Below are 24,881 nucleotides of genomic sequence, written 5' to 3' on the forward strand. Positions count from 1 at the left end.
TTGATAGCATTCTAATGCAGTTATTAATGATGTTATTAGAAAGAGAGGGAGAGAGACAGAGACACACAGAGAAACAGAAAGAAAGAGAGAGAGAGCTTGTGTGAATTAGGCTACCTCTGTGCGTCCCTCAACAGTGTTCTGCAGCAGCGTCTCTAAACAGCGCTGTTATTACCTCGCTAGTGAGAAATGTCATGTGTAGCCTTTAAGTTGCTACACTATATAGGCTAACTGATAAAATCGTCAGGGCAGCGCTGACAACACCTTTTTGTGCAAACTGCGTGACCGTAATGTGCGTGTGCGAGGACGTGTGATTGCAGTAATTCCTGTGTGCTGTTTAGGTACTGTATGCTAATTTCCGTTATTACAGTTAACTATGCGAAGTGATATGGAACTGTAATGCGGTCAAGAGAGCTGCCTGGAACTACATTCGCCGTGCGTTTCCCTGAAGATAATTGCACACCTCAGAACGTTTGTCAGCCAATCAGATTCAAGCATTCAACGGCCCCGTAGTATAAGGCGCTATAAAGTACTGAAAAAATTAATTACACACTTCACAGACAATATATAGGACACAATTTATGTACAAAATCTTAATGAAATTGCTATAATTTTAAGTAATCTACTGTAGCTTCATTTTAAGTGTGAACTTCAGTATACAGAAAGGAAGTTACATCATGAGATGGCACAACCACACAAAGCCACAGAAAGCCAACCCATCTCTGAGCAACACTAAGGTTTAGGCTACATCATGAAGTTACTGCTCAAGAAATTTCCAAAGCACTCACTTTTAACACCAAAGCGGACTCGGTTTGAAGATTAACTTGCAATTGCTAATTGGTATTGCAAAAACATGGCTAATATTTCACTTCAGAGAAATAATTTAAATAAGACTGATTCATATTGACAAGACAGGTCACTTAAACTGTGACTAGAAAATTAATAAGTACCTTCATCCTCTTTCATTCTTATATTTTTAACTTTGAGCAGACACAGACTGGACTCTATCTACATTATTAAAGCACCATTATGCACTGTGATTGTTGCTTATGAGTCTGAAACCTAACACAGGTCATTAATAATTCTGCATTCTCATAAACCGCATCTGCACAAGCAAGCCATGGTTGAAACAATGGAGTGGCACACCACACACAATTTCTAGCTCATGTATCCACTTAGCCAACAAACAACGAACTGCTATTTGTCGGGGTGACAGCCTTTGTTGTTTGATCATGCATCTTGTGGAGCATCTAATGGGTGATCACACAGTATGACATGCTCAGATAATAACTATGGACTTCCTGGTCACCTGGACCAGCATGAAAGGCCCAACAATGGGTGAGAGCATCAAAACATCAACTGAGTTCATTTTCTTTCATTCAGCTATTGTTGCTTTCAACATTTTTATACAGGTCGAGGTGTCAAGCTGAAGTTTATTTTGAGTGACAGCACTTATAAATGCTGATAGCATCCTTTTGGCTGCTTCTAAGATGGAGAGAAGAGCGAGATCTTTGTTGTACCCGATGAGAGCGGGATGCTATTTTAAGAAACAGTGCAGGAGCTTTGTTCAAGAGTTTCATTTATCATACAGCTGTCAAACTAAGATAGTTTAAAACTAAATCATGTCTACCCAAAGTACCTTTGACATCCTTTGTGAAGACAAAGGCACAGAATTAATAATGACAGTACAGTAGATGTTTCAAATCACTCTCATAAGATCATGCCTGTACAATTATTTAAATATACTAATATAAACTGTGTGAAGAACAGGGTTACCGCAGGTTTTATGAAGGTAAATTGAAGACTTTTTAAAACCTTTTTAAGATAAATTGAAGGTAATACAATATGTTCTTTGAATGTACGTGTCTAGGAGCAGACAATAAGTTGTACTGGCAATACTTCAAAGTTTTGAAAATACAACCTCCAACACATCTCTTAATTACTTTTTCATTAATTCTACAAAAAAAACTTGAATAGCTCTTCTTACAAACACTAGAATATGGAAATAACTTTTACTGTGCCTTCTGGTCACACTGCAAAAAAGTGATGTTCTTCCTCAGTATCTTTGTCTTGTTTTCCAGTAAAAATATATTTAAAAAATCATAAGTCAACATATAGTTACTTGAGAATAAAGATGACAGAAGATAAGAAGTCTTGTTTTCTGTGAAATTGATCAAAATTAAGTGAGTTTATAATTTAAAAAGAACAAATATCTGCCAAAGGGTTCAGAAAATCAACTTAATTCAAAATTAAAACAAGTTTTCACGCCCCACTGACATATTTTCTTATTTTTAACAAACTTACTTGATTTCTCAGAATATGCATCTCAAGGAAATATATCTTGATTTAAGGATGTTTACATATTTTAGAAGAAGACAAAATACTGAGGAATATATACATTTTATCAATGACTTTATGAATTTAAGACTTTCTATTCTAATTTAAGACCTTTTAAGGCCTTAATTTCATGTCTTTGTGCTAAAAGTACAAAACTTTAATTCAACCAAACTGTGCCAGGACTCATGGGATTTGCCAGGAGTATACCAAGAAAGATTTCAATGTGGAAATGAAATCTAGATTTTTTAGCCACACAAAAATAGTCTGAGAGGAGGGAGCAGTCAAGAATAAGTGCCACTCTTATCAGTTTTTAACCAGATGATGCACATAAGTGAAAAGTCCTTTTCAAGTTATCCAAATTCCCCAGACAAGTATGACAATCCAGCAATCAGTAACATGCTTCACAGATGATTGAACATGCAATGGACCTGTGTTCCTAAGCATCACAATAACAAAACTTTATATTTGAATCAAACAACAGTGAAAGAAAGCTGTCACTGGGGTGGTATCCTAAGATACAAAAGCTAGGTATATCTTTACATCTTATCTACCCCTAAATGGTATGTATTAGTACATTTGGAAAGGGTACTGCACCAGTGACAGCTTTGTAACCTTTTTTCTGAGTGTTCTGTATATGCACCCATTAACAGTGAATTTGACACACAAGCACTTGCAACATGCTTTCATGTTCCTCCAGAGCTGAAACAGTCTAATTTAATACTCATAAATACCTTATTAAATACTCACTTGAATCTTCCCTGGCAGTGTTGACACTGGTCCCCAACCCATCCACGATCACAGACACAAGATCCGTTCACACACCTGCCTGACAGACAGCTCTGCTCGCAGGGTTTAGATGGAGAGCCGTCTGAAATCAGCACCAGGGAGAACATCACCCACAGCCATAAATATCTCTGCATGCCCTGCAGTCTCTGTCTGACCAGAAACAGTTCAGGTCTGAGCATCCTCTTCCCAGCATTCATGGTTTAGGGATGCTGCTATTGTTGGTGATTGGTATCAGTATCTTAGGGCCTTTCTTCCCTGCTTACTGGAGCCCAGATTGTTTCAATCAAAACAGCAAAGGGGATCCGTTCACTTACAGATCATGGATATTCCTTAAATATCAGCAATGGTTTCCCAAAATGTAGGCAATTGTTTAATGGAAAACCTCCAGATCCGAGTGTGATATGATAAAATGAGCATAAACACAGGCATATTAAATCATCTTTCTCGCCTCCTTGTTTCTGACCAAGGGCAGGAATTTCCTACGTTACCTCCTGCAGTTACAGGGCTGGAAAATAATTCCCCATAACACTGAAAAAAATCTTTCCTCCCAGAGCATTACCATAACTCAAGTGATGAGATATTTCCAGCTTTAAAGCATCATATTATTCAACGGTCTTATTCTGATCCCGTCCGCAGCCATTTTAAAGCGTAAACATTCAGCTGGCTGCCCAAATACACTGCTGGTGTGCTTTAAAGCCTTTAAACCTTGACCTTTTCGTTGCTAAATCTTCATATGCCACGGGGAAAAACGCTAAACGGAGAAGGTTTCTGAGTAAAAAGCATCCTTTTTAACAGCACCAGTCAGTAACACGGATGTTGTTTCTGCTGTTGTCCGCTGCGCTGAGGGATTTGGAAAACCTGAGCAACTATCCGTTATCCGCACATTTTTTCATTGTTTTTCAGGCTCAACGTAATAAACTCCTTAACGAATGCGTCGACCCTCAGTGTAGGTATATATCCTCTTCGTCCCGGTGCGCTGAACCCCTCTCCGTGTGTGAATTTTGGCCACCTCGACCACCGTTTAAGCTCCCATAGTACGAGCAGCTCACGCTGGCTGCTCCTCAGGTTGGAGCAAACTCAACGCAGAGATGTCCGCGCCTGCGCAATGGGAAAAGGACATCTTTAAAGAGACAGAGACCAGCATGCGCGTTCCTCGAATATCCATTGCAGTACTTGATTAAACATTTTGTTATATTTTCAGGAAGTGTGTGAAAACCTAACTTCCTATCGCTATTAGTGTTTTAGAGCATAGGCTATTTCTTATTTCACAAGTAGGGGATTGTGTTGTATAGTGTGTGACATATTTAACAATTATGTGGCAGCCAAAGGGCTTTTCTAGAATTTAAGATTAGCCTATATAAGATTATTCATTTTACATCAAATGTAACAATTCACAGTCCAGCATGCTCCATACATTATACTCAGTGCAGAATGTACATGAACAGTATATTCTCATTGAAGATTATTCATTTTACCTACCATGTAACAATTTCAAAACACAGTCCAGCATGCTCCATACACTATATTGAGTGTAGTAATGTACATGTATATTCTCACTGACTTTCAAGGTTAAATTACCCAGATTCCCATCACACTTTCAAGCCTCCATCTCAAATATGAACGTTGTCCTTCTTCTAAGTGTAGAGGTGCATCTCAGTAAATAATACACTATGTGCTGCCAACTTAATTAAGACTAAAGTACTGTATGATGCCCTTCTGTTTGGGTTCTTTTATTAGTGTCAAGTTACATTAATGCACCAAAAATGTATGATGTGGTACTGTTAATATAAATAATATGAAGCAAATATAATTTAGGGTTGTTAAGATTTCTTTATGTGTTTCAAATAAGTCTCTCATGCTCACCAAGGCTACATTTGTTTGATCAAAATGCAGTAAAAATAGTGATATTGTGAAATATTATTATTATATAAAATAACTGTTTTCTATTTTAATATATTTAAAATTGTAATTTATTCCTGAGATTGCAAAATTGAATTTTCAGCAGCCATTACTCTAGTTTTCAGTGTCACATCATCATTCAGAAATCATTTGAATATGCTGATTTGGTGCTCAGGTTATGTCATATTATTATCACAGTTGTACTGCAGTTTTCATGCACAGATGCATAGAAAGTTCACAAGAACAGCATTTATTTTAAATAGATATTTTTAACAGTGCAAATGTTATTACTGTCATATTTGATCAGTTTAATGCATCCTTGCTGAATAACAATAACAAAGTGACAAAGTATGTATCCAGTTTGATTTAAACGCTAGGGTGGGTCTCTTTAAGAACATAAGTATAACATATATTCACACAACAGTAAATCTGCCAGTTGTTATGCAGAATGTAATAAAACACTCAATTCAGTTGGGAATTTGATATTCCACATGGACAATTACTGGACTTTGTGATGATTCTCACACCTCACAGATTTACCTTTTTAGATCATTCCCATCACAACAGCTCTATTCAGTCAGGCAATGAAGATGAATAACATCACTGCATTATAGCGCTGACTTTAGGAGCAGAGCTGTTTGGTTAAAATACATGTGTCCATGCTAAAGAGCAAATTTAAAGTTAAAAGAATGCCAATTAACACTTATATCACAATCTTATTTTTAATTTAATTCATACAGTATGTGTTCCACATATTCAGTGCTGGCAGAGGTTTTCAACTTTCGCATTTACACAATATTCCAGTCAATGAACATTCCTGTCTCACTTAGAGCTACATTCTTTCATGGCCCACTGGGGAACATGACACAGGAATTTCCTACGTTACCTCCTGCAGTTACAGGGCTGGAAAATAATTCCCCATAACACTGAAAAAAATCTTTCCTCCCAGAGCATTACCATAACTCAAGTGATGAGATATTTCCAGCTTTAAAGCATCATATTATTCAACGGTCTTATTCTGATCCCGTCCGCAGCCATTTTAAAGCGTAAACATTCAGCTGGCTGCCCAAATACACTGCTGGTGTGCTTTAAAGCCTTTAAACCTTGACCTTTTCGTTGCTAAATCTTCATATGCCACGGGGAAAAACGCTAAACGGAGAAGGTTTCTGAGTAAAAAGCATCCTTTTTAACAGCACCAGTCAGTAACACGGATGTTGTTTCTGCTGTTGTCCGCTGCGCTGAGGGATTTGGAAAACCTGAGCAACTATCCGTTATCCGCACATTTTTTCATTGTTTTTCAGGCTCAACGTAATAAACTCCTTAACGAATGCGTCGACCCTCAGTGTAGGTATATATCCTCTTCGTCCCGGTGCGCTGAACCCCTCTCCGTGTGTGAATTTTGGCCACCTCGACCACCGTTTAAGCTCCCATAGTACGAGCAGCTCACGCTGGCTGCTCCTCAGGTTGGAGCAAACTCAACGCAGAGATGTCCGCGCCTGCGCAATGGGAAAAGGACATCTTTAAAGAGACAGAGACCAGCATGCGCGTTCCTCGAATATCCATTGCAGTACTTGATTAAACATTTTGTTATATTTTCAGGAAGTGTGTGAAAACCTAACTTCCTATCGCTATTAGTGTTTTAGAGCATAGGCTATTTCTTATTTCACAAGTAGGGGATTGTGTTGTATAGTGTGTGACATATTTAACAATTATGTGGCAGCCAAAGGGCTTTTCTAGAATTTAAGATTAGCCTATATAAGATTATTCATTTTACATCAAATGTAACAATTCACAGTCCAGCATGCTCCATACATTATACTCAGTGCAGAATGTACATGAACAGTATATTCTCATTGAAGATTATTCATTTTACCTACCATGTAACAATTTCAAAACACAGTCCAGCATGCTCCATACACTATATTGAGTGTAGTAATGTACATGTATATTCTCACTGACTTTCAAGGTTAAATTACCCAGATTCCCATCACACTTTCAAGCCTCCATCTCAAATATGAACGTTGTCCTTCTTCTAAGTGTAGAGGTGCATCTCAGTAAATAATACACTATGTGCTGCCAACTTAATTAAGACTAAAGTACTGTATGATGCCCTTCTGTTTGGGTTCTTTTATTAGTGTCAAGTTACATTAATGCACCAAAAATGTATGATGTGGTACTGTTAATATAAATAATATGAAGCAAATATAATTTAGGGTTGTTAAGATTTCTTTATGTGTTTCAAATAAGTCTCTCATGCTCACCAAGGCTACATTTGTTTGATCAAAATGCAGTAAAAATAGTGATATTGTGAAATATTATTATTATATAAAATAACTGTTTTCTATTTTAATATATTTAAAATTGTAATTTATTCCTGAGATTGCAAAATTGAATTTTCAGCAGCCATTACTCTAGTTTTCAGTGTCACATCATCATTCAGAAATCATTTGAATATGCTGATTTGGTGCTCAGGTTATGTCATATTATTATCACAGTTGTACTGCAGTTTTCATGCACAGATGCATAGAAAGTTCACAAGAACAGCATTTATTTTAAATAGATATTTTTAACAGTGCAAATGTTATTACTGTCATATTTGATCAGTTTAATGCATCCTTGCTGAATAACAATAACAAAGTGACAAAGTATGTATCCAGTTTGATTTAAACGCTAGGGTGGGTCTCTTTAAGAACATAAGTATAACATATATTCACACAACAGTAAATCTGCCAGTTGTTATGCAGAATGTAATAAAACACTCAATTCAGTTGGGAATTTGATATTCCACATGGACAATTACTGGACTTTGTGATGATTCTCACACCTCACAGATTTACCTTTTTAGATCATTCCCATCACAACAGCTCTATTCAGTCAGGCAATGAAGATGAATAACATCACTGCATTATAGCGCTGACTTTAGGAGCAGAGCTGTTTGGTTAAAATACATGTGTCCATGCTAAAGAGCAAATTTAAAGTTAAAAGAATGCCAATTAACACTTATATCACAATCTTATTTTTAATTTAATTCATACAGTATGTGTTCCACATATTCAGTGCTGGCAGAGGTTTTCAACTTTCGCATTTACACAATATTCCAGTCAATGAACATTCCTGTCTCACTTAGAGCTACATTCTTTCATGGCCCACTGGGGAACATGACACTTTCTCCTCAGACCTTCAGGAACGAAAGAATCAAAGCCTCAGGCAACTGCAACTCAGACTCACTGAGCACCACAGTAACTGCACATGCATGTCCCAGCATGTTAGAAAGCACATGCGGCATAACTGCCCAGTGATGCAACAGCAGTGACCTGCAGGATAAACATATATTGTTATGTGTAAATCACAGGTGATTTACGATTCATTCCTCTGCACTTCAGGCATGCCATAAATCCTTCACGAAGCCAAAGCACCGTAGTGCTCCCAGATGGTAAACATTTAACAATATTGTATAGCTGTACAGTTAGAGCACTTGAAGTGGTGTGCATGACATCTACTCTTGCTATACTGTAGTAGAAAATTATATTGTGAGCTGAAAGTGAAAAAAGATATGATCAATTTATCCACGCCAGTGCAGATATCTGTACTGCCTCTTCTCTCTAAATAAAAGTAGCCAAGTAAGGAGGTGGGGTTTATATTTCACATGATTTCTTTCTTTGCTCTTAATACCATTAAAGTATGAGTGAACAAATTCTGGGAGCAGAGGAGCAGAATGTGATCTTAATCCCTGACTAGGAGGGATTAGTATCCGAGTATGCTGATTGCACATTTAAAAACAGTCTAAAGACTAGATTCAATTCAGTAAGAGACTGATTCAGTAAGAGAATGCTAATTCTACTTTATATAAATCTCATTGTGTATTTGTGTTTTTATTTGCCATCTGAAATCAGCTTATCAGTTTATATTCAGTTTATCTTTTGAGATGTTTGTTTTAACAGTAAGGAAAACACTTTTCTCTTTAATGGATAGAAATATAAATATAAAAAAAAAAAACTGCACTACCATTCCAAATTTTAGGGAATACTAGAAATTCATATTTTTCTTCAGCAAGGATGCATTAAATTGATCAAAAGCGACAAGAAAGACTTTTACACTGTTATAAAAAGATTCTATTTTTAAAAATGCCATTCCTTTAAACCTTCTATTCATCAAAGAATCTTGATAAATGAAGAACAAAAAAAAAAAGAACAAAATGTATCACAAATCAGCATATTAGAATGATTTCTGAAGGATCGACTGGAGTAATGGCTGCAGAAAATTCAGATTTGCCATCACAGGAATAATATTACATATTTTTTAAACAAATAAACGCAGTCTTGTTAGGAATTAAGGAGACTTTTTTCAGAAACACAAACTTTTGAACAATAGTGTAATTTATTGCTATTTTCCAATACATTACTACTGCAATAATCCCATGTCACGTATTGCTTCTATTTTCAGTTTTTAAGGTTTATACCAAACATGTAAATAACATGTAGAAGACTGGATCATTTACTGGATCTGGAGCATAGAAATTAAATGACATAGGTATTTATTAACAAACCATAATAACTGTATTTTCAAGCATATTTTTTCCTTTTTCATTAAGTGAATTCAGATGCATTAATGATCTATTATCAACTTTAATAGCTTGTCAATGTGTAATAAAAAAATACAAAAAAAATGAAAAGCCCACTACCTACAGCACTTTCGGGCTTACACAAATAATAACAGTGCCAAGTCATGTTTTGTCACCACAATAACACTGCAGTTTTAGCTTAACACAATCTGTTTCAATCTAAAATCAAAATAATGATGTTTTATTTCTCTTGGAAACATAAGAACTACAGTCAAGTGGTTATTAAATTGAAATAATAATTATAAAAAATTGCTTTGATAACTGAATTTGTTTTTGCACACTGTAGTAAATTCTATCAGCTTGAACATACAGATGCCACCAGCTTTGTCCTCACTTGGCCATGAAGATGGATACAAATAAATGGTAATAGAGGCCAGATCAAATCAGAGTGGACTAGGCAATTTCCTACAGTTCTTCCAGTGAGAATGTAATTTGTTCATCAGACGGGCCGTTTCATCACCTTTAATCATTTGTATCTCCATCGTCACCCTTAGATTTAGATGGGGTGGGCTTATGCTTTGATTTTGCTTTCTTGGCATTCTTCTGTTGCCCTGATGGATTTGGGCAAGGCTGCAGAGCCTGTGAGATGTCTGTCAAAGTCCAGCGATCCTCCTTCAATGCATGCTCTTCCAGTGTGAACTGACCCTGCTTGGTCCGAGTGAGTTCCTTGATGTGAGCACAGGATGATAGAGCTGTGGGGGTACAGCAGGGAAAATCAGATTATTATGTCAAGTAAATTAAATGTTATTTTATTAGGGTAATATTGCAAGAAATAAATATCTCTAGAGTGCTACCTTTTGCAAGATCATCAACCAAGCTTCGGACATAAAACCCCCCTCCACACTCAACATCTGCAAATACAAAAAGTACATTTAAATTTAACAAAAAAAAGATTAAATAAAGCTGTTCAGCATGGCATAATGATTTTATAAAAGATTATTTTTTCTAACCTAGTGCACCCAAAATGAAAATCTGTTGAATTTACCCTCTGGCCATCCAAGATGTAGATTATGCATGACATCACTTGCTCACCAATGAATCATCTGCAGTGAATGGCCGCCGTCAGCTGATAAAAGCATCACAACAATCCAAAAATTATCGACACTCCAGTCCAGACACAACTCCAGTCCATCAATTACCGTCTTATGAAGTGAAAGGCGAAAACAGTTCAAAAGAGTTCTAAACAAATATGTCAGTGGATTTTGAGGTGGGAGGACAACAGGGACTTTTTCCACCAGAGGAAGCGTTATTATGGATTATGAACACATATTTGGACTAGAAGCAACAGTAAGCTGTAACAACTTTATGATGGAATTGCTTTTTACAAACATGCAGCTTTGCACCTCACTAGATGTTAATTGTGGGACTGGAGTCTCTCCTTCTGACGGCACCCATTCACTCCAGTGGATCCATTGGTGAGCAAATGTTGCAATGCTAAATTTCTCCAAATCTGTTCTGATGAAGAAACAAACTCATCTACATCTTGAATTACCTGAGGGCGATTTTCAGCAAATTTTCATTTTTGGGTGGACTATTACTTTAACTCTCTTAATGCAGTAGTTGTACAAGAAAACACATTTACCATTTATTAATATTTATCATATCTTATGTCTTTCCAAATATAACATAAAATGACAAACCTATGGTGAAATATGGCGGGCTGAAGTCTTGTAAAGAGAGACTGTAGACTGTGACTGGACGTGCAGGTTTAGCCTCAACCTCTTGACCTTGCTTGAGCAGGACAGACATGCGCTTGCCATCCTTCTTCAGTGCTGAATATCTATCGATGCAAATATCAGAAAGTCTATGATGTCAAGAAACATAATCTTGAGTATCAAGCAGAACAAATTGACTTACAGAGGTGGAACCTGCATAATTTCACCCGTAAACTGCTTCAGCTTCTCCTCAAAAGCCTCTTTTGTGATGTGATCTGGGAAAAACAAGCATTTATCTTTATAGACTAACTTCTGTGAGATATCCATTCCCCCATCACAAGCGTAGCCACAAAACCATGATTCTCACCATAACTCTTTTCTTCAACAACATTTCCTGTGACGTCAAGAGTATCAGTTGCTTTGCCTAACTCTCCAACAGCTCTGTATTTCTATGAAAAAGACCATAGAATCGAATGTTACAGTACTAAAATTTGAGAATGACAAATGTAGAAAGACACACAAGCATGATGTGACCCAGAAAATACTTACCTTTGATCCTGCAAGCATTGTGGTGAGCATCTTTGTTCCTTCACCAATTCCAACTACTGCAAAACATTAGATTTTAAGTAATATTCTTACATATTTTATATTATATAATATTCTTAATTCTACAGGCAAAACCATTATATTTTCATGCCTTGTTACAGAAGCAAAATCCCATAATTGACATGTTTTCTTTCATACTTGTTTGCATTTGAAGATTTCAATTACAAGATTATATTTAAAAAGCTGTTTTCTCAGAATTAGTTTTTTTCTTCTTCTCAGTTCTGGATGTTTTTAGAGAGGGGTCTGTTTGTATCATTTGCATGATTATAACATTTTATTATTCTAAACATGATGATATGTGTGTGATAGTGATAAAATGAGACATAAAACTCTAATGTATCTAACTCTAATTTTTGTTTGCATAATGTTTCACAGTAGAAGAAGATACTTGATTATATTTACCAAGTACACCAGAAGCATTGCTGTCCAGGGTGCCACCATGGCCAATTTTTAAAGGTTGCTTGTTCCTTTTGCGAGGATTGGGATTTGCAACACCTGCCTCTGTGTAAGGATAAACTCGTTACACAATAAAAAGTACTCTGATAATTATTTTATGAGTGATTATCTCAACCCCCAATGCAGAGGACTGACATCAACTGCAAAGAATGAATCACAAGATGCCCTAACAGAACCAAAATTAAAAACGCGCCTACCTTTCAAAAGCGCCTTCTTCAGTGTGTTTAACACATCTGCGGAGGTGGGACCCTGTTTCTTATAAATGGCAAATATACCATTAAAAGACTGCAATTTGGATAATGAACCGTTCTGTATAGCCATGCTTATTGCTATCGCGGCGCGAGATGATGACGTCACTGGCATGTAGGTACTTGTAGTAGTGCTTTCAATATCAGCAGCACGTTTGTTTGAGTCAAATATGGGTTCTGATAAGCACTTTCAAAATGGACATAAGATCACCCTAAGTTTGAATTGTAATATTTGATATTGCCAAAGCAGATTTCACTCCCTGCACTGCAGCACGAGCATATTCCTACCAATCAGTCTTTTAATTTGCAATCGCGAAGAATATTCTGCTGTCATGCCTCCAACATACACATATTTTATTTATGATCACAGATAGGAATTATATCTCACTTAATCCACTGGCTACTAATTGCTGCTCCGGGATAACGCTCGCAAATGCAGGTCTAGGATCAGTTTCCCATAGCCGCCTGCAAAACTTAACTATAATTGAAATGCGAAAACTGACTCTAGATCAGCTGGACCAAAATAATTAGCTGCTTCCTTATTATCAAAACATTTTCGTCCTTGGTATTTTACTCGAATAAAAGCAAATCTACCGGCATACGAGTTTATGTAGGCTATCATTAAAATATTATTAAGTGATACCCTTATTCAAGGCGTCGAGTACTAAGCTCACAACAAGTTCACAGTAAAATATTAAACCACATGATGGCGACATATTACTGAAGAAGTATTTAGATCAATAGTGTCGGATGTTTGTTTGTTATATTTTCTCAAATCAATTCAGACATAGACGTTGAGAATAAGTAGGCCTATTATGAATAGCTTATTACTAAATACAATAAGCAATTAGACTAATATCGTATATTCTAACGGAGGGTTTATTTATAATTATAATTTTTTTATTATAATTATCTTTATTAATACATTTTTGGATGGGACATTTTTAAATGGTAGGCTACATATATTAAAGTGCGATCTTTTATAAGTTTATGCACTGGACAGATCACAGTGACTTGCATCTTCGAAAAGAAAGGGTCTGAAAGATAATATATAAAAACTTAAAAAGCAACATCACAATCTGTTAAAGTCAGAAAAAACAGTAGTTACTATTAAAGCAGGAGTGGCTAGTCAAAGTATAACTGCTTCAGCGGTAACTGTAACCACATACCGTCAATAGTGTCCTATCGTGCAGGACACGCCCATTGTGTAAGGCTCTGGTTCCCGTTATTCTCTCTCGCTTTGTAGTGATCACTGATGCCGAGCGCCAGAGCTGCTCCGCTGCTCATGGACACAGAGCTCGCGCACTTTCTGGTTATCTGAAGTCGGGGAACTGTATTTTACACACCACCACCACAATCATTATTTCAGGAGGAAAAATACAGCTTATCATTCTGCACCATGTCAACAAGAGGTAACCAGTTTTTATGCAGTTTTAAAAAGGCATTATTTGCGAGGACAAATTTCTTATTCATTCGTACTCAAAAGAGGTCAGTCTATTTGACACGTGTTTCATTCTGCTGAGACTGAAGCTAACTTGACGAGACTCATGTCTCTACACCTGTCCTGAAACTGTTTTTTTTTTTGCATATATCAAATCTGAAAACTATAGCCCACATGTGAGTTAAACTGGTAATGCTACATGCAGCATCATAGCACTTAATATAAAAATATATTATTACAAACACTATTAAGCTGTACAATAAAGATTAAGACCATGTGTTGATAAATATTACATTTGTCATCAAACTTTGATTCATATTCATATTAATATATTGCAAATGTCAGCATTCAACATATAATGTTTTTCCTAACCTATATCTGATTAGAAGGAAAATAAGGAAAATTTGCTTTTTTCTAGTTCTGAAGTGTATTTCAATGAAATTTTAATCTGTTTGCTTGGGAGATAGTTTTGGTGAAAGGTGTCCCTTTGTCTGGATAATTTTGCTTTCGACATTGCATAATATCTCACAATTTCTTCAGGTATTCCTGACAAGGTCTGTTTCAAATTGAAGAAGCAATGTGGTATTTATTGTATATTCTTTATGGACTTCAAAAATGACTTGAAGACAACTGAAGGGTTAAATAAAGCAATTACCTTCTTTTCTGAGTTCAAGAAAGGACACAGAGAAGTAACAAAGCCTATTAGACTGGTGTATTATTTGCATTTTGTCCTCTTGCTGTTGGATGCTCTTCCTTTCATATTATCATCATGCGAGATGATGCTAGTATGTATACGCCCACTGAATGTTTCTTATTATTATTTTTGCTTTGACAGTTCAAATGGTTTCTGGACTTCAATTACAAACTCACCGCAACCACTGCTGATGATTTGTTGTGCTGAGTCTATTTAAAGAATCGGGCTACTGCTACCATGAGCCACAGTCATAAGCCTCGACTGTGCTATAATTACAGCATGTGTTCAAAAACTTGTGGATCTAAGAAATGATTCTTAAAAAGTGTTGCAGTATTATTGATTTAGCTTTTGTGATTTAAGTGGGACTTCAGTCCGAGTCTGAGACTTGCTTTTCTATCTTTTAGGTTTGAGTGGATGAATGCCAGTATTACTGGCTAGTCAGAGTTTATAGTTTTTTATAGTCGTATAGTTGTTCTCAAGAATGGTGCTTTTCTTCAAATGGTTTAGTCTTCTATTTGAATTAAACCTAAATGTCAAAAACTGCAACTTAAACTGAAGTAGATGCAGAATAGTTCTGTTTATAGGTTTGGAGGGTTTTGGTCATAAAATTTCTGTATCTGACATTTTGGCTTGAAGTGTGTTTAACTTTTGAGTTTGATTTCAGACGGTTACAAATCCAAAGAGATATTCTTTATAAAAGTTAAGAGTCAACCATTAAAACGGCTAAAGAGTCAACCATACCTAAAACGGCTCGTTCTAACACGCCCCCACATGTCTACGTCACGATGTGGGAAGATTTGCATAACGCCGCCCAAATGTTCACGCAAAGAAAGAAGGCGTAACTTTTATTCTCGCTGTAGTATTGTTGCCGCCGCCATGTCGTGAAGATGCTGTGTTTCGTTGTGAAAGCGAAACTACTTTGTTTGCCCTTCCAAAAGAGGACGATATCCGCTTCGTCATGCCTAGAGCTGATCTGTGCTGGTCGCTGAGGAAATACATCAACTTCGCGCTGTGGATCGCCGGATCGGCTTTCGCCGTGGACGAAGCACGTCCAGCCTGGGGTCATCACACGCGGTCACTCTAGGCCGCCGGACTGAAAGCAAAACTACTTTGTTTGGCCTTCCAAAAGAGGACACAACTAGAAATCAGTGGTTAAGTTGTATTTACAACACTGTTCCAGAACAGTTCAACCCAAATATACAGATGTGTGCAGCACATTTTATGGAGGACTGTTTCCTGATCCTGGTAGAGTAGACTACAATGCCGGCTGTTCTGACTCACAGACTGTAAGTATGTTTTTTATATTAAAGAATTTGCCACTGACGATTCAAACGCGAGTTTTGAGCAGTGTAGAGTAGCACTTGTTGTTTGTCATTTCTCCGATCACAAATGCAGACATGGTTTTATGTTTACGCGGCACGATGCAACGCGTAAAAAGTCAGTATATGTCATTATAATCCGTCCCCACTGGATGCAACTAATGCCTCCTTTATAATGGGTTTGAATGTTTTTGTCCCGTCAGTATGGTAGGGGCGTAACATTTCCGTCACACACTTGAGGTATTCGGCCAATCACAACGCACTGGATAGCTGGCCAATCAGAGCACACCTCGCTTTTCAGACCAATGAGCTTTGTAAAAATCGACGCGTTTCAGAAAGGCGGGGCATAGAGGAGAAACAAGAATGTACAGTATGTGGAAAATAATGTGTTTTTTTAACCTTAAACCGCATAAACATTTCATTACACCAAATACACAAAATAATGTTCTTTTTAGCAACATTATATGACCCCTTTAATGGTTCTATTGTACCGCTTACAACATATATACTGTGACAACATGCTCTGCTATTGGGGCATGTTGTCACAAAAGGTTAATGCGTGTTAAATTGACTGTATTTTTAATGGTGGAAATATTGCATTACTTTTTCGTGGCCAAGACTTTAAAATACGTCATTTGAAAAATAAACCTTGAGACATAATCACAGAAGTAAAAAGTGTGACAACTAGCTCCATTCTCCACTATTCAAAAGAACAAACAATTAAACACTAACTGGCACATCTTCTTGATGTGATTCTCAGTATCCTCCCCATTGTTTACTCATCTATTCGAGGTGCATTCCCTCTTTCTCTCTGTATATCCATTTCTCGGATCCAAGATCATTGTCAGCCCCTAGGGAAGCCCAGTTAAAGCTGTCAGCTGAAATCAGTGTGAGAATCTGAAAAGTAAACTGTCTCTAACAACATCCAGCGAGTAGGAACCTCTCAAGACGTGCTTTTCTTTGGGCTTTAATCAGAGCAGTGATACCACTGTTTTCTTTCCCAACAGCCCTCACATATATTCCCCAAAAAAGACAACTTCATGACAGCTCTATCACTTTCACCTTCAGAAATTGGCAGTTTTTGAGATGGAAAAACAAACTGATGATGGTTCAGTGTGTTTCTTAAAGGTATAGGTCATTCAAAAATTCAAATTCTGTCATCATTTATTCACACTCACTACTCCTTTAATGTGTTAAAAATGCAAGAAAATAATTAAAAATGATGATACTAAATTAGAACTTGTGAGATATTTCGAGACTGATTGGACTGAGGATTGTAAATGAGGTGTGCTCTACTTATCGCTGTCCCAATTCAGGTCATCCAAGCCCCTGTAAGATATGTCTCTTATCATTGCTTTAAGTGGCTGTCAGATTCTGAGTCTTGCCTCTTGATGGGGTGAGCAGGATGAAGGCCAGACCACTTGGAGTTTTGCTGCAATAGAACCTACTCTGTTTGACATGACTTTGCTTCAGAGACACGGAAACACAATCACTTTACTTCAGCAGAATGACACATCATAATTGCTGCTGTCCTGCTCACTGCTAGGCTTTCTTTGTGTCCTGCTCAGTCACTCAGGTTTAGTCAGAGTTGCATTTGCTGGATAAATTGTATGAATCATTCCTGCACATAGCTTCAACACAGTCAATTAGATCTTAGAATATTCTGAATTTGTGATATAAGGTAATGGCACTGTTCTATGAAGCTCTTATGTAAAAGGTCTATTAAGAAGCAGTTGAGTAAATGATTCAATGACTCACTTGATTCAAGACAGTCATTTGTCACCACCTACTGGCGTAATGATGTAACCTGCAGAAAGTATCTCACTAACGGCACGGACTCACATTCTGTCTAAAATGTGCAAAACAGGCCAAAAGTAAGTTTCAAAATTGGTTCTTTAAGAAGCCTTAATTTTAGGTGTAGTTTTTGAACTGTGCAAGATGTTGACCTTTAGCCGTTAGCTCTGCTTCTTTGTGTGGACTTGGTGGTGCTCTGCATTACAGACCTGCCACTGTTAGGATGACCAGGGGAAGTGGAGCATGCTTGCTGATTGCTGGGGTTTCAGCCTCATGAAAGCCACAGGGCTTTAGTTGTTGTTCCAGGCTTAATTAAGCTTGATCCCACCAGGAAGCTGCCCCTCTGCCACTCTCTGTTCCCAAACTGCCCTCAGCTGGCCAAGCCCAGACCCACTACATTCCTATAATAGGATGTCACCTCTCTTTGGATGAGCTGGTCAAGTGGAGAGGGGGAAGGGATGATGGAGGAACCAGTAGCAGGAATTGAACTCGCAGTCCTGGGTTATGTCCCCAATTTAAACTCTTTGAACCCATGTATGACTTGTACTTTAGCGCTCTGCATTTCTTCCTGTTTTTTTCTATGTCCCCCATTCTACTTCTGAGGTGCTTTTTTTTAAGTTTCATGGAGATCCTGTATGACGCCACATCAGTGAATCGGCTCCCCCTGAAACAATGGCAGGAGCTGGGCAGGAGCCAGAGGAATGAGGGTTAGAAACATTTCCATGTGTTCTGTTCATTGGGTTTTGTTTTAGACATGTTTTACACCGCCCTGTGATTATAAGATAGCCTCAGTTTGAATTAGTCCAGGCCTCATTTAGCAATGGAGACAGACATCTCAATGTACTCTACCCAAAAAACACCAGCGGTTTTATAAATAATTCTATGAGGAAAGAGCACAAAATATTTCATGGAAATTTAAGAGGTCATACTGTTGCATATTTCCCATTCCATTTCATTCAGATACATACAAATGATACATACAAATGATACATGCAGTGGATCCAACCTCTGAGACACCTGAAATGCTTTAACATACTTTACAGTAACATTTAATGCAATAAATACAGATTACATTACAAATTGTTATGCAAAATCAGCCTTATTTAAGAATAATGCAGAGCATCTTACTCTTCAGTGGAAATGAGAACATCTGACCTTTTTTAACAAAAAAAAAATCCTGAATTCCAATGTAATCTTAGACTTTCGGCCCCTACTATGTATGTACAGTGTAAACAAACACACACACACACACACGCACACACATATATTATATATGTGTAATATATATATAGTATATATATAAGTTGCAGGTGTGTGAGCATCAGATGGAGCCCATCATTCTGATTCCAGCTGACTACACACTCCTGAGCTCTGTATACCCTGTGGGCTGCTGATTCTGTGCTTCTGCGCTAAAAAAAATCGCCATCCTGACAAATGCTTCATCTGCGCTCAGCTCCAGAGCCACTCGAGAGCCTACAGAAGAAATGCTCAGCTTCAATTGGGAATTTATCGTACTCTGCATTTGCTAAAAATTTTTGGCCACGTTCTCCTGATGCCTGGTTCATGTCAAAGCCAGTTTGCTTTCCTTAGTTTATCTCACTTTGTGGACAGAAGCCCAGTTACAGACCATTGGGGGAAAGGGCTGCTGATATTACTGGCTACCAGCCGACTTTTGTCCCAATTATTTCCTGTGTTATTGTAGAAGATGTGGCTAAAAGTAAACCTAGAGATCCCTCTCAAAACAAAATATCATTATGCTCTACAATATAGTGAAAAAGCTTAATCACAAAATCCAGAGTACATTTGATCCCTTGTCTTCTTGCCTCTTATAGTGACCTTGTAAAAATATTGAAGAAACAAAGTTTTAGTTACATATTTGTGTCTGTATGTGTCAAATTTTGCATTCTTCCCCAGAAAGGCATAAACCTGAAATAACCTAATCCAACAGGCTCAGCGAGCAAATGGCTAAAGAAACATACAAAATAATGCCCTGATGAAAATCAGAAATTTTTATTTTTATATACAGTATATATATATATATATATATATATATATTTTTTTTTTTGGTTTCAGGGTTAGGTTTATGGGCAGGAATATAGTTAGATAATTGAAAGTGTTATTAGCTTAGTATTAAGTGCAAAATAAGTCAAGGGAATGTCAATGTGAGTGTGCAAATCGGCCCCTTTGGCCATGGTTTAAATTGCGCAATCATCCAATTTATTGCATTTTCAGACCATCTGTTTTTACATAATTTATTACATCAGAAAGCAGCTCTCTCTCCTCTTCCTTCTTTTCCTCATATGAGAGTTTTTTTGCTCTTTTTTTTTCATTTTCTGGAAAAAAACTGGCCCTTCGCTAAGCTTTGCCCCCCTTACTGTTGCTAACTGAGACAAGTTTTAGAAATTAACTAGAGATTTGTGTGAACAGAGTGGGTTATTTTTCTGCAAAATAAAGTCATAAATACTTTGTATATTATTCTTACATGGGTTTGAGTGAATTTTGACATTGCAAAGCATTTTATGTGTGGTTTTTCTTTCATTTTAACAAGAAATGGTTAAATTATACAGTAACATGATTAAAAACAGAGCCATAATCAAGGCAAACACTACTCAGAGTCAACTGAAAGGAGAAAAGAATCATTTGAAAGAAATAATAACTGATATTTAAACAATAGTCCATAAAAATGTGTCTACAAGACATTTGTGACAGTTTATTGTGGTGAATGCAGTAATAACTGATAACTTGAGCAATATTTTCCAGAAAAAACTGTGTCTGCAAGAAAATTGTAAGAGTTTGCAACCATAACAGTTATGCTTTCCTTCAGAAAGATTGATTTGGCTAAGAGAGACCGTCTCAGGTTACTAATGTAACCATGGTTCCCTGAGTAGGGAACGAGACACTGCGTCCTCTAGGGGTCGCTATGGGGGAACGCCTCGTCGTGACCCGTGGACCCCTAGAGGACGCAGTTAGAAGTTCCCATGAAAGGGAACGCCATTATATATAGTCTGACTTAATGTTGTTTCAGTACATCACAGTAATAATCCTATAGTCCTGATTGATCCATTTATGAATACTGATGCATGGACATCCACTTAGCATAAACTGAAGACAGAATTCAATTAGAATGGAAAGATCTGGCATCCTTTGAGCGAAATTGTGGAGCAATATTTGCAGTTTTCCTGTCAGTGGGTTTGTGGGTCATCTACAAGGTCACAGCGGTATAAGGGCTTAATTGCTGCATCCAAGAAGACCACCTGCAGTAAGAGCAGAAGCAATCACATTAATTACATCTTAGCAGGGCACAGTTGCATTAATAATAGCAACAGACTGTGGCTCAGGAGCAGCAGATGTAGTATCAGACATTACTGAAAGAGTAGCATCCGTTTTGTTCCCCAGGCCAGTGCCCTGTGTGTTTCTAACACTTTGTTGGGCTCTCATGTTTACCCAGCTTTCTGTCAACCCACGGGATATAGAAACTGACCTTTTGATACCACAACTGATGCTCAGGGAAATCTCTCAATGTCGCATTTAAGATATGTGGGCATTTGTCAAGGCATTTTAGCTTGCTTGCAGTGTCTGAATGTGTTATTGTAAAGCCCCCTCCAGCTCAGAGAATGATCAGGCCTGCCTGAATGATGCACACTGACATGACACTGTCAGGGCTTTTGTAAAAGGGTTATATTTGAATGTTAAAAACATTTTTAAATCATATTTTTGTTTACCATTTTCACTCTTTTTCATCCTTCATCCTCATGATTTTTTTTTTAAATGAAGAAACCATAAAATATATAGCTATTTAAACAGGTCTGGGAAGTTAACATGAACAGTACAAAATTAGATTTTTTTTTAAATATGTTTTTCAGTTGCATTTAATTTTATTGGAAAAAAAACAACAACACAGAGAATATATAGTTTAATGCACCCTTGCTTAAAGGAAATTATTATTTTTAATCTTACTTATTCCAAACATTTGAATGGCAGTGTATCACGGTTTCCACAAAAAAATATTAACAACTGTTTTCAACATTGATAATAATAATAAATTATTATTGTGCAGCAAATCAGCATATTAGAATGATTTCTGATGTTACTGTAATGGCTTCTGAAAATTCAGCTTTGCCATCACAAACATAAATTATGTTTTAAAATATATTCAAATAGAAAAAAGTTATTTTACATTGCTAAAATATTTCATAATTAATACTTCTTTCAAAAACCGCCAGTGTGTATATATATATATATATATATATATATATGTGTGTGTGTGTATGTATATATAGATTACACATACATATAGATGCTTTTTAGATCTGAGTTACAGTGTGCTTACATTAGTGAAAGGGGAGCATGATGCCAAATGAATAGTGCTGTGCATGCGACAAGGCCATCGCCAATGGCTACCTGACATCACTGTAGAGCTGCTGCTAACATGCAATCTCTTTGTGTGATTAGACCCTGAGAGAGCTTTCTCTCCCCGTCACACTCTTCTTACAGTATATTCAGTCACTGCACATGATATTCTGCGGTCACTTATTTTATAAACACTGCTTCTTGCAGCGACATACTAAATGGTGCATCAGCAAATAGATTTTTGAATTATGAACCCACTCAAAGCTTTTAATGCTCCAGTGTTAAGACGCATTTCAGATACAATTAGATGCTTTTATACAGTGTCCTCCTAACCGGGCAATAAAATGGCAGGCGATAAAAGTTATTTTTTTTCATAAATTTTGTCCTAACCATTTGCAACAAGCAAATATGGAAGACTTTTTAAGTGCTATTTAAAATTAAAATACAGAAATCAATTATCAATGTATTCATTCAAAAATAAAAATGTATTTGAATAAATCACTTTTAAAAGTGACAAATAAATAGACATATTTAAGACTCATGTTTAAAATGTAGTTACATGTAACAATAAGTAATAAATACATTTTTAAATGCAATTTTACTTTTTAAATGGCCTTTTTTAACTCAGTTGACATTTGCCAAAAGATTTAAGAAAAGCAGTTTGCTAATTAATTAATGCTTTAAAATGCTTATCTTGTTTATTATTAATTTAATAAGTTTGAATTAAATTAAACAAGTTTAAATATGTATATTTCTTCATTTCATTGTATTTTTAAGTGATTTATCAATTTACAACATTATTTTTGAATTAATATTTTAAGAATTGGAATGACCCTCCATGAGTGACAGGCTATTCTACCAATCAGTTAATTCTATTCCTGGGTTGTTCTGGGGAGCCCCGCCTACAGTACATTCTCACTAGTAGTTCATAATCCTCCTACACATACTGTAACATTTATCAGCAAATATGTTCAGACTGGCTGTGTTATGCAGCCTTTTCACGTGCAGTGCTTGTTGCTTGTGGTCTCACACCTGGTTAGGACATGAGGTTAGATTTGTTTTTGTCTTGCTTGCTTGCACCTTGTTCTCTCCAGAGATTTGTGCTCATGAGTCTGTAATGGGACTCTCTTAAGGGCTGAGAGGGCTGTTAAGGTTTGATTCTGATGTTGGATAAAGGTTTGAAGGTCGTCCAAACAAATAAACACCTCCACGATGTTTCCAAGCAACCTCTGAAACCGTGGGCCGGTCTGTTTGCAAGGTAGACTATAATTGCCAGGAATATAACTCGAACCAGCCTCACGTAAAATACAGAGGGAAAAAATTAAAAAAATTAAAAACTCTGGAAAGGATTACGACATTGTGAAAGAATTTCCCCAACATTTCCTCTTCAAGTGAGTCCAATGAGCACTGACGGAGCAGTTGTTGAAGACTAAACGCAAGAGGTTTTGTTGTTACAATGTTCTCTCAAGTGTAACCATTTAACAAGACTCTCTTTTTCTTCTTCTTTCTCACAGTCTCTCTCTGTGGATGTTCAAGAGAGTGTGTGTTTTTACATTTTGAACCCTGGAACAGATGTGACACATGCCTACTTTGCGGTGTTGCAGGGCAATTCACGATGAGTCAGTTTAATCAGTATCAGTATCAGAGTCAGTGTTGATAGCCAATGGGTGAAGCCGCACTTCACCTTTATTACTCCTGGAGAGCATGCATCTGTTTGCAAGCCTTTGTGTGAGAAACAAAGCAGGGATGTGGCCATTTAATCCACAGTGTGAAGAAACACTGTTCTAGATTTCTCAACGAAGATGAACATATTTCTTACATTCTTTGCACTCATGGTTGTAATAGCTAATGCAATTCTTTTGGAGTGAAATACCTTCAGGGATGTTGAATTAGGGTCACACAGCCAGAAAAAAAACAGAGACCGGGACACTCCAAGCATTTTGAGTTTTCAACTTCATTTGTAATATTTGAGACACAAACCAGAGATGATATTTGAATATTTTTCTACTCTGGATCACATAAGTTGTCAAATTGCGATAAGACAAGCTGTTTATTATTGGCATCTAAATGTTAAGTTTATGACACTTCCAACATTGGGTTTACAGTATGAAAACTGCACTGGTAGCACGTGCATGTCATTTTCATGGTGTGCATGCTTATACTTCATACTCTGAAGTGGATGAGCTGGTAATTGCCATGGTGTGCAGTGGACTGTTTGATTGGATTAGATTTGCTGTATTTTTGGCCCTGGGTTTCATGTGTAACAAGTTATTTTCTGGCACTTTTCATTTGTGCAGCTAGGGGGAGCAAACCTTCAAAACTGAAAATTTCACTGACTATTACTTTATATAGATTTTCAATGTTGACCTGAGGCTTCAGCCATTTTTACACCAAGGACCCTTTCGTGGATATGGAAATGGAGCAGTTATTCCCTGTTTCGTGTTGTACAAAACTGAGCCTACAATAACTTGCATATAGTAAGGTCAGATGGGGTAAAATGCCCACCTTATTTTTTTCTCTTGATCATAGATGACACAAAATCTCATCTCAACACATTTAAAGGGGTCATATGATGCGATTTCAAGTTTTCCTTTCTCTTTGGCGTGTTACAAGCTGAAAGCTGATAAAGAAGATCTGTAAAGTTGCAAAGACTAAAGTCTCAAATCCAAAGAGATATT

The 24,881-nt window shown here is 36.9% G+C and overlaps 3 protein-coding genes across 3 annotated transcripts in view; 1 reads left to right on the top strand and 2 right to left on the bottom strand.

Annotated features, from left to right (window-relative positions):
• atrnl1b (attractin-like 1b) overlaps positions 1-4,201 on the bottom strand; it is a 115,493-nt gene extending 111,292 nt beyond the window's left edge. The window contains exon 1 of the mRNA XM_016488138.1: positions 3,082-4,201. Within this exon, the coding sequence (XP_016343624.1) occupies positions 3,082-3,317 (236 nt within the window). The 5' untranslated portion in view covers positions 3,318-4,201. The remainder of the gene's footprint in view (positions 1-3,081) is intronic.
• A 5,199-nt stretch (positions 4,202-9,400) lies between these two features.
• LOC107689966 (probable tRNA pseudouridine synthase 1) lies at positions 9,401-12,725 on the bottom strand. The gene is made up of 8 exons (XM_016488176.1): positions 12,555-12,725; positions 12,304-12,402; positions 11,845-11,900; positions 11,663-11,744; positions 11,498-11,570; positions 11,281-11,420; positions 10,435-10,491; positions 9,401-10,332 (listed from the first exon to the last, which is right to left on the bottom strand). The coding sequence occupies exons 1-8, from the start codon at positions 12,718-12,720 to the stop codon at positions 10,103-10,105; spliced, it is 903 nt and encodes a 300-aa protein (XP_016343662.1). The 5' UTR covers positions 12,721-12,725; the 3' UTR covers positions 9,401-10,102.
• A 1,074-nt stretch (positions 12,726-13,799) lies between these two features.
• The window catches only part of LOC107689952 (actin-binding LIM protein 1-like), a 73,208-nt gene continuing 62,126 nt past the window's right edge, over positions 13,800-24,881 (top strand). Inside the window, exon 1 of the mRNA XM_016488146.1 lies at positions 13,800-14,017. Within this exon, the coding sequence (XP_016343632.1) occupies positions 14,005-14,017 (13 nt within the window). The 5' untranslated portion in view covers positions 13,800-14,004. The remainder of the gene's footprint in view (positions 14,018-24,881) is intronic.

Source organism: Sinocyclocheilus anshuiensis, unplaced genomic scaffold, assembly GCF_001515605.1.
Source record: "Sinocyclocheilus anshuiensis isolate Anshui unplaced genomic scaffold, SAMN03320099.WGS_v1.1 scaffold1541, whole genome shotgun sequence".
NCBI lineage: Eukaryota > Metazoa > Chordata > Actinopteri > Cypriniformes > Cyprinidae > Sinocyclocheilus > Sinocyclocheilus anshuiensis.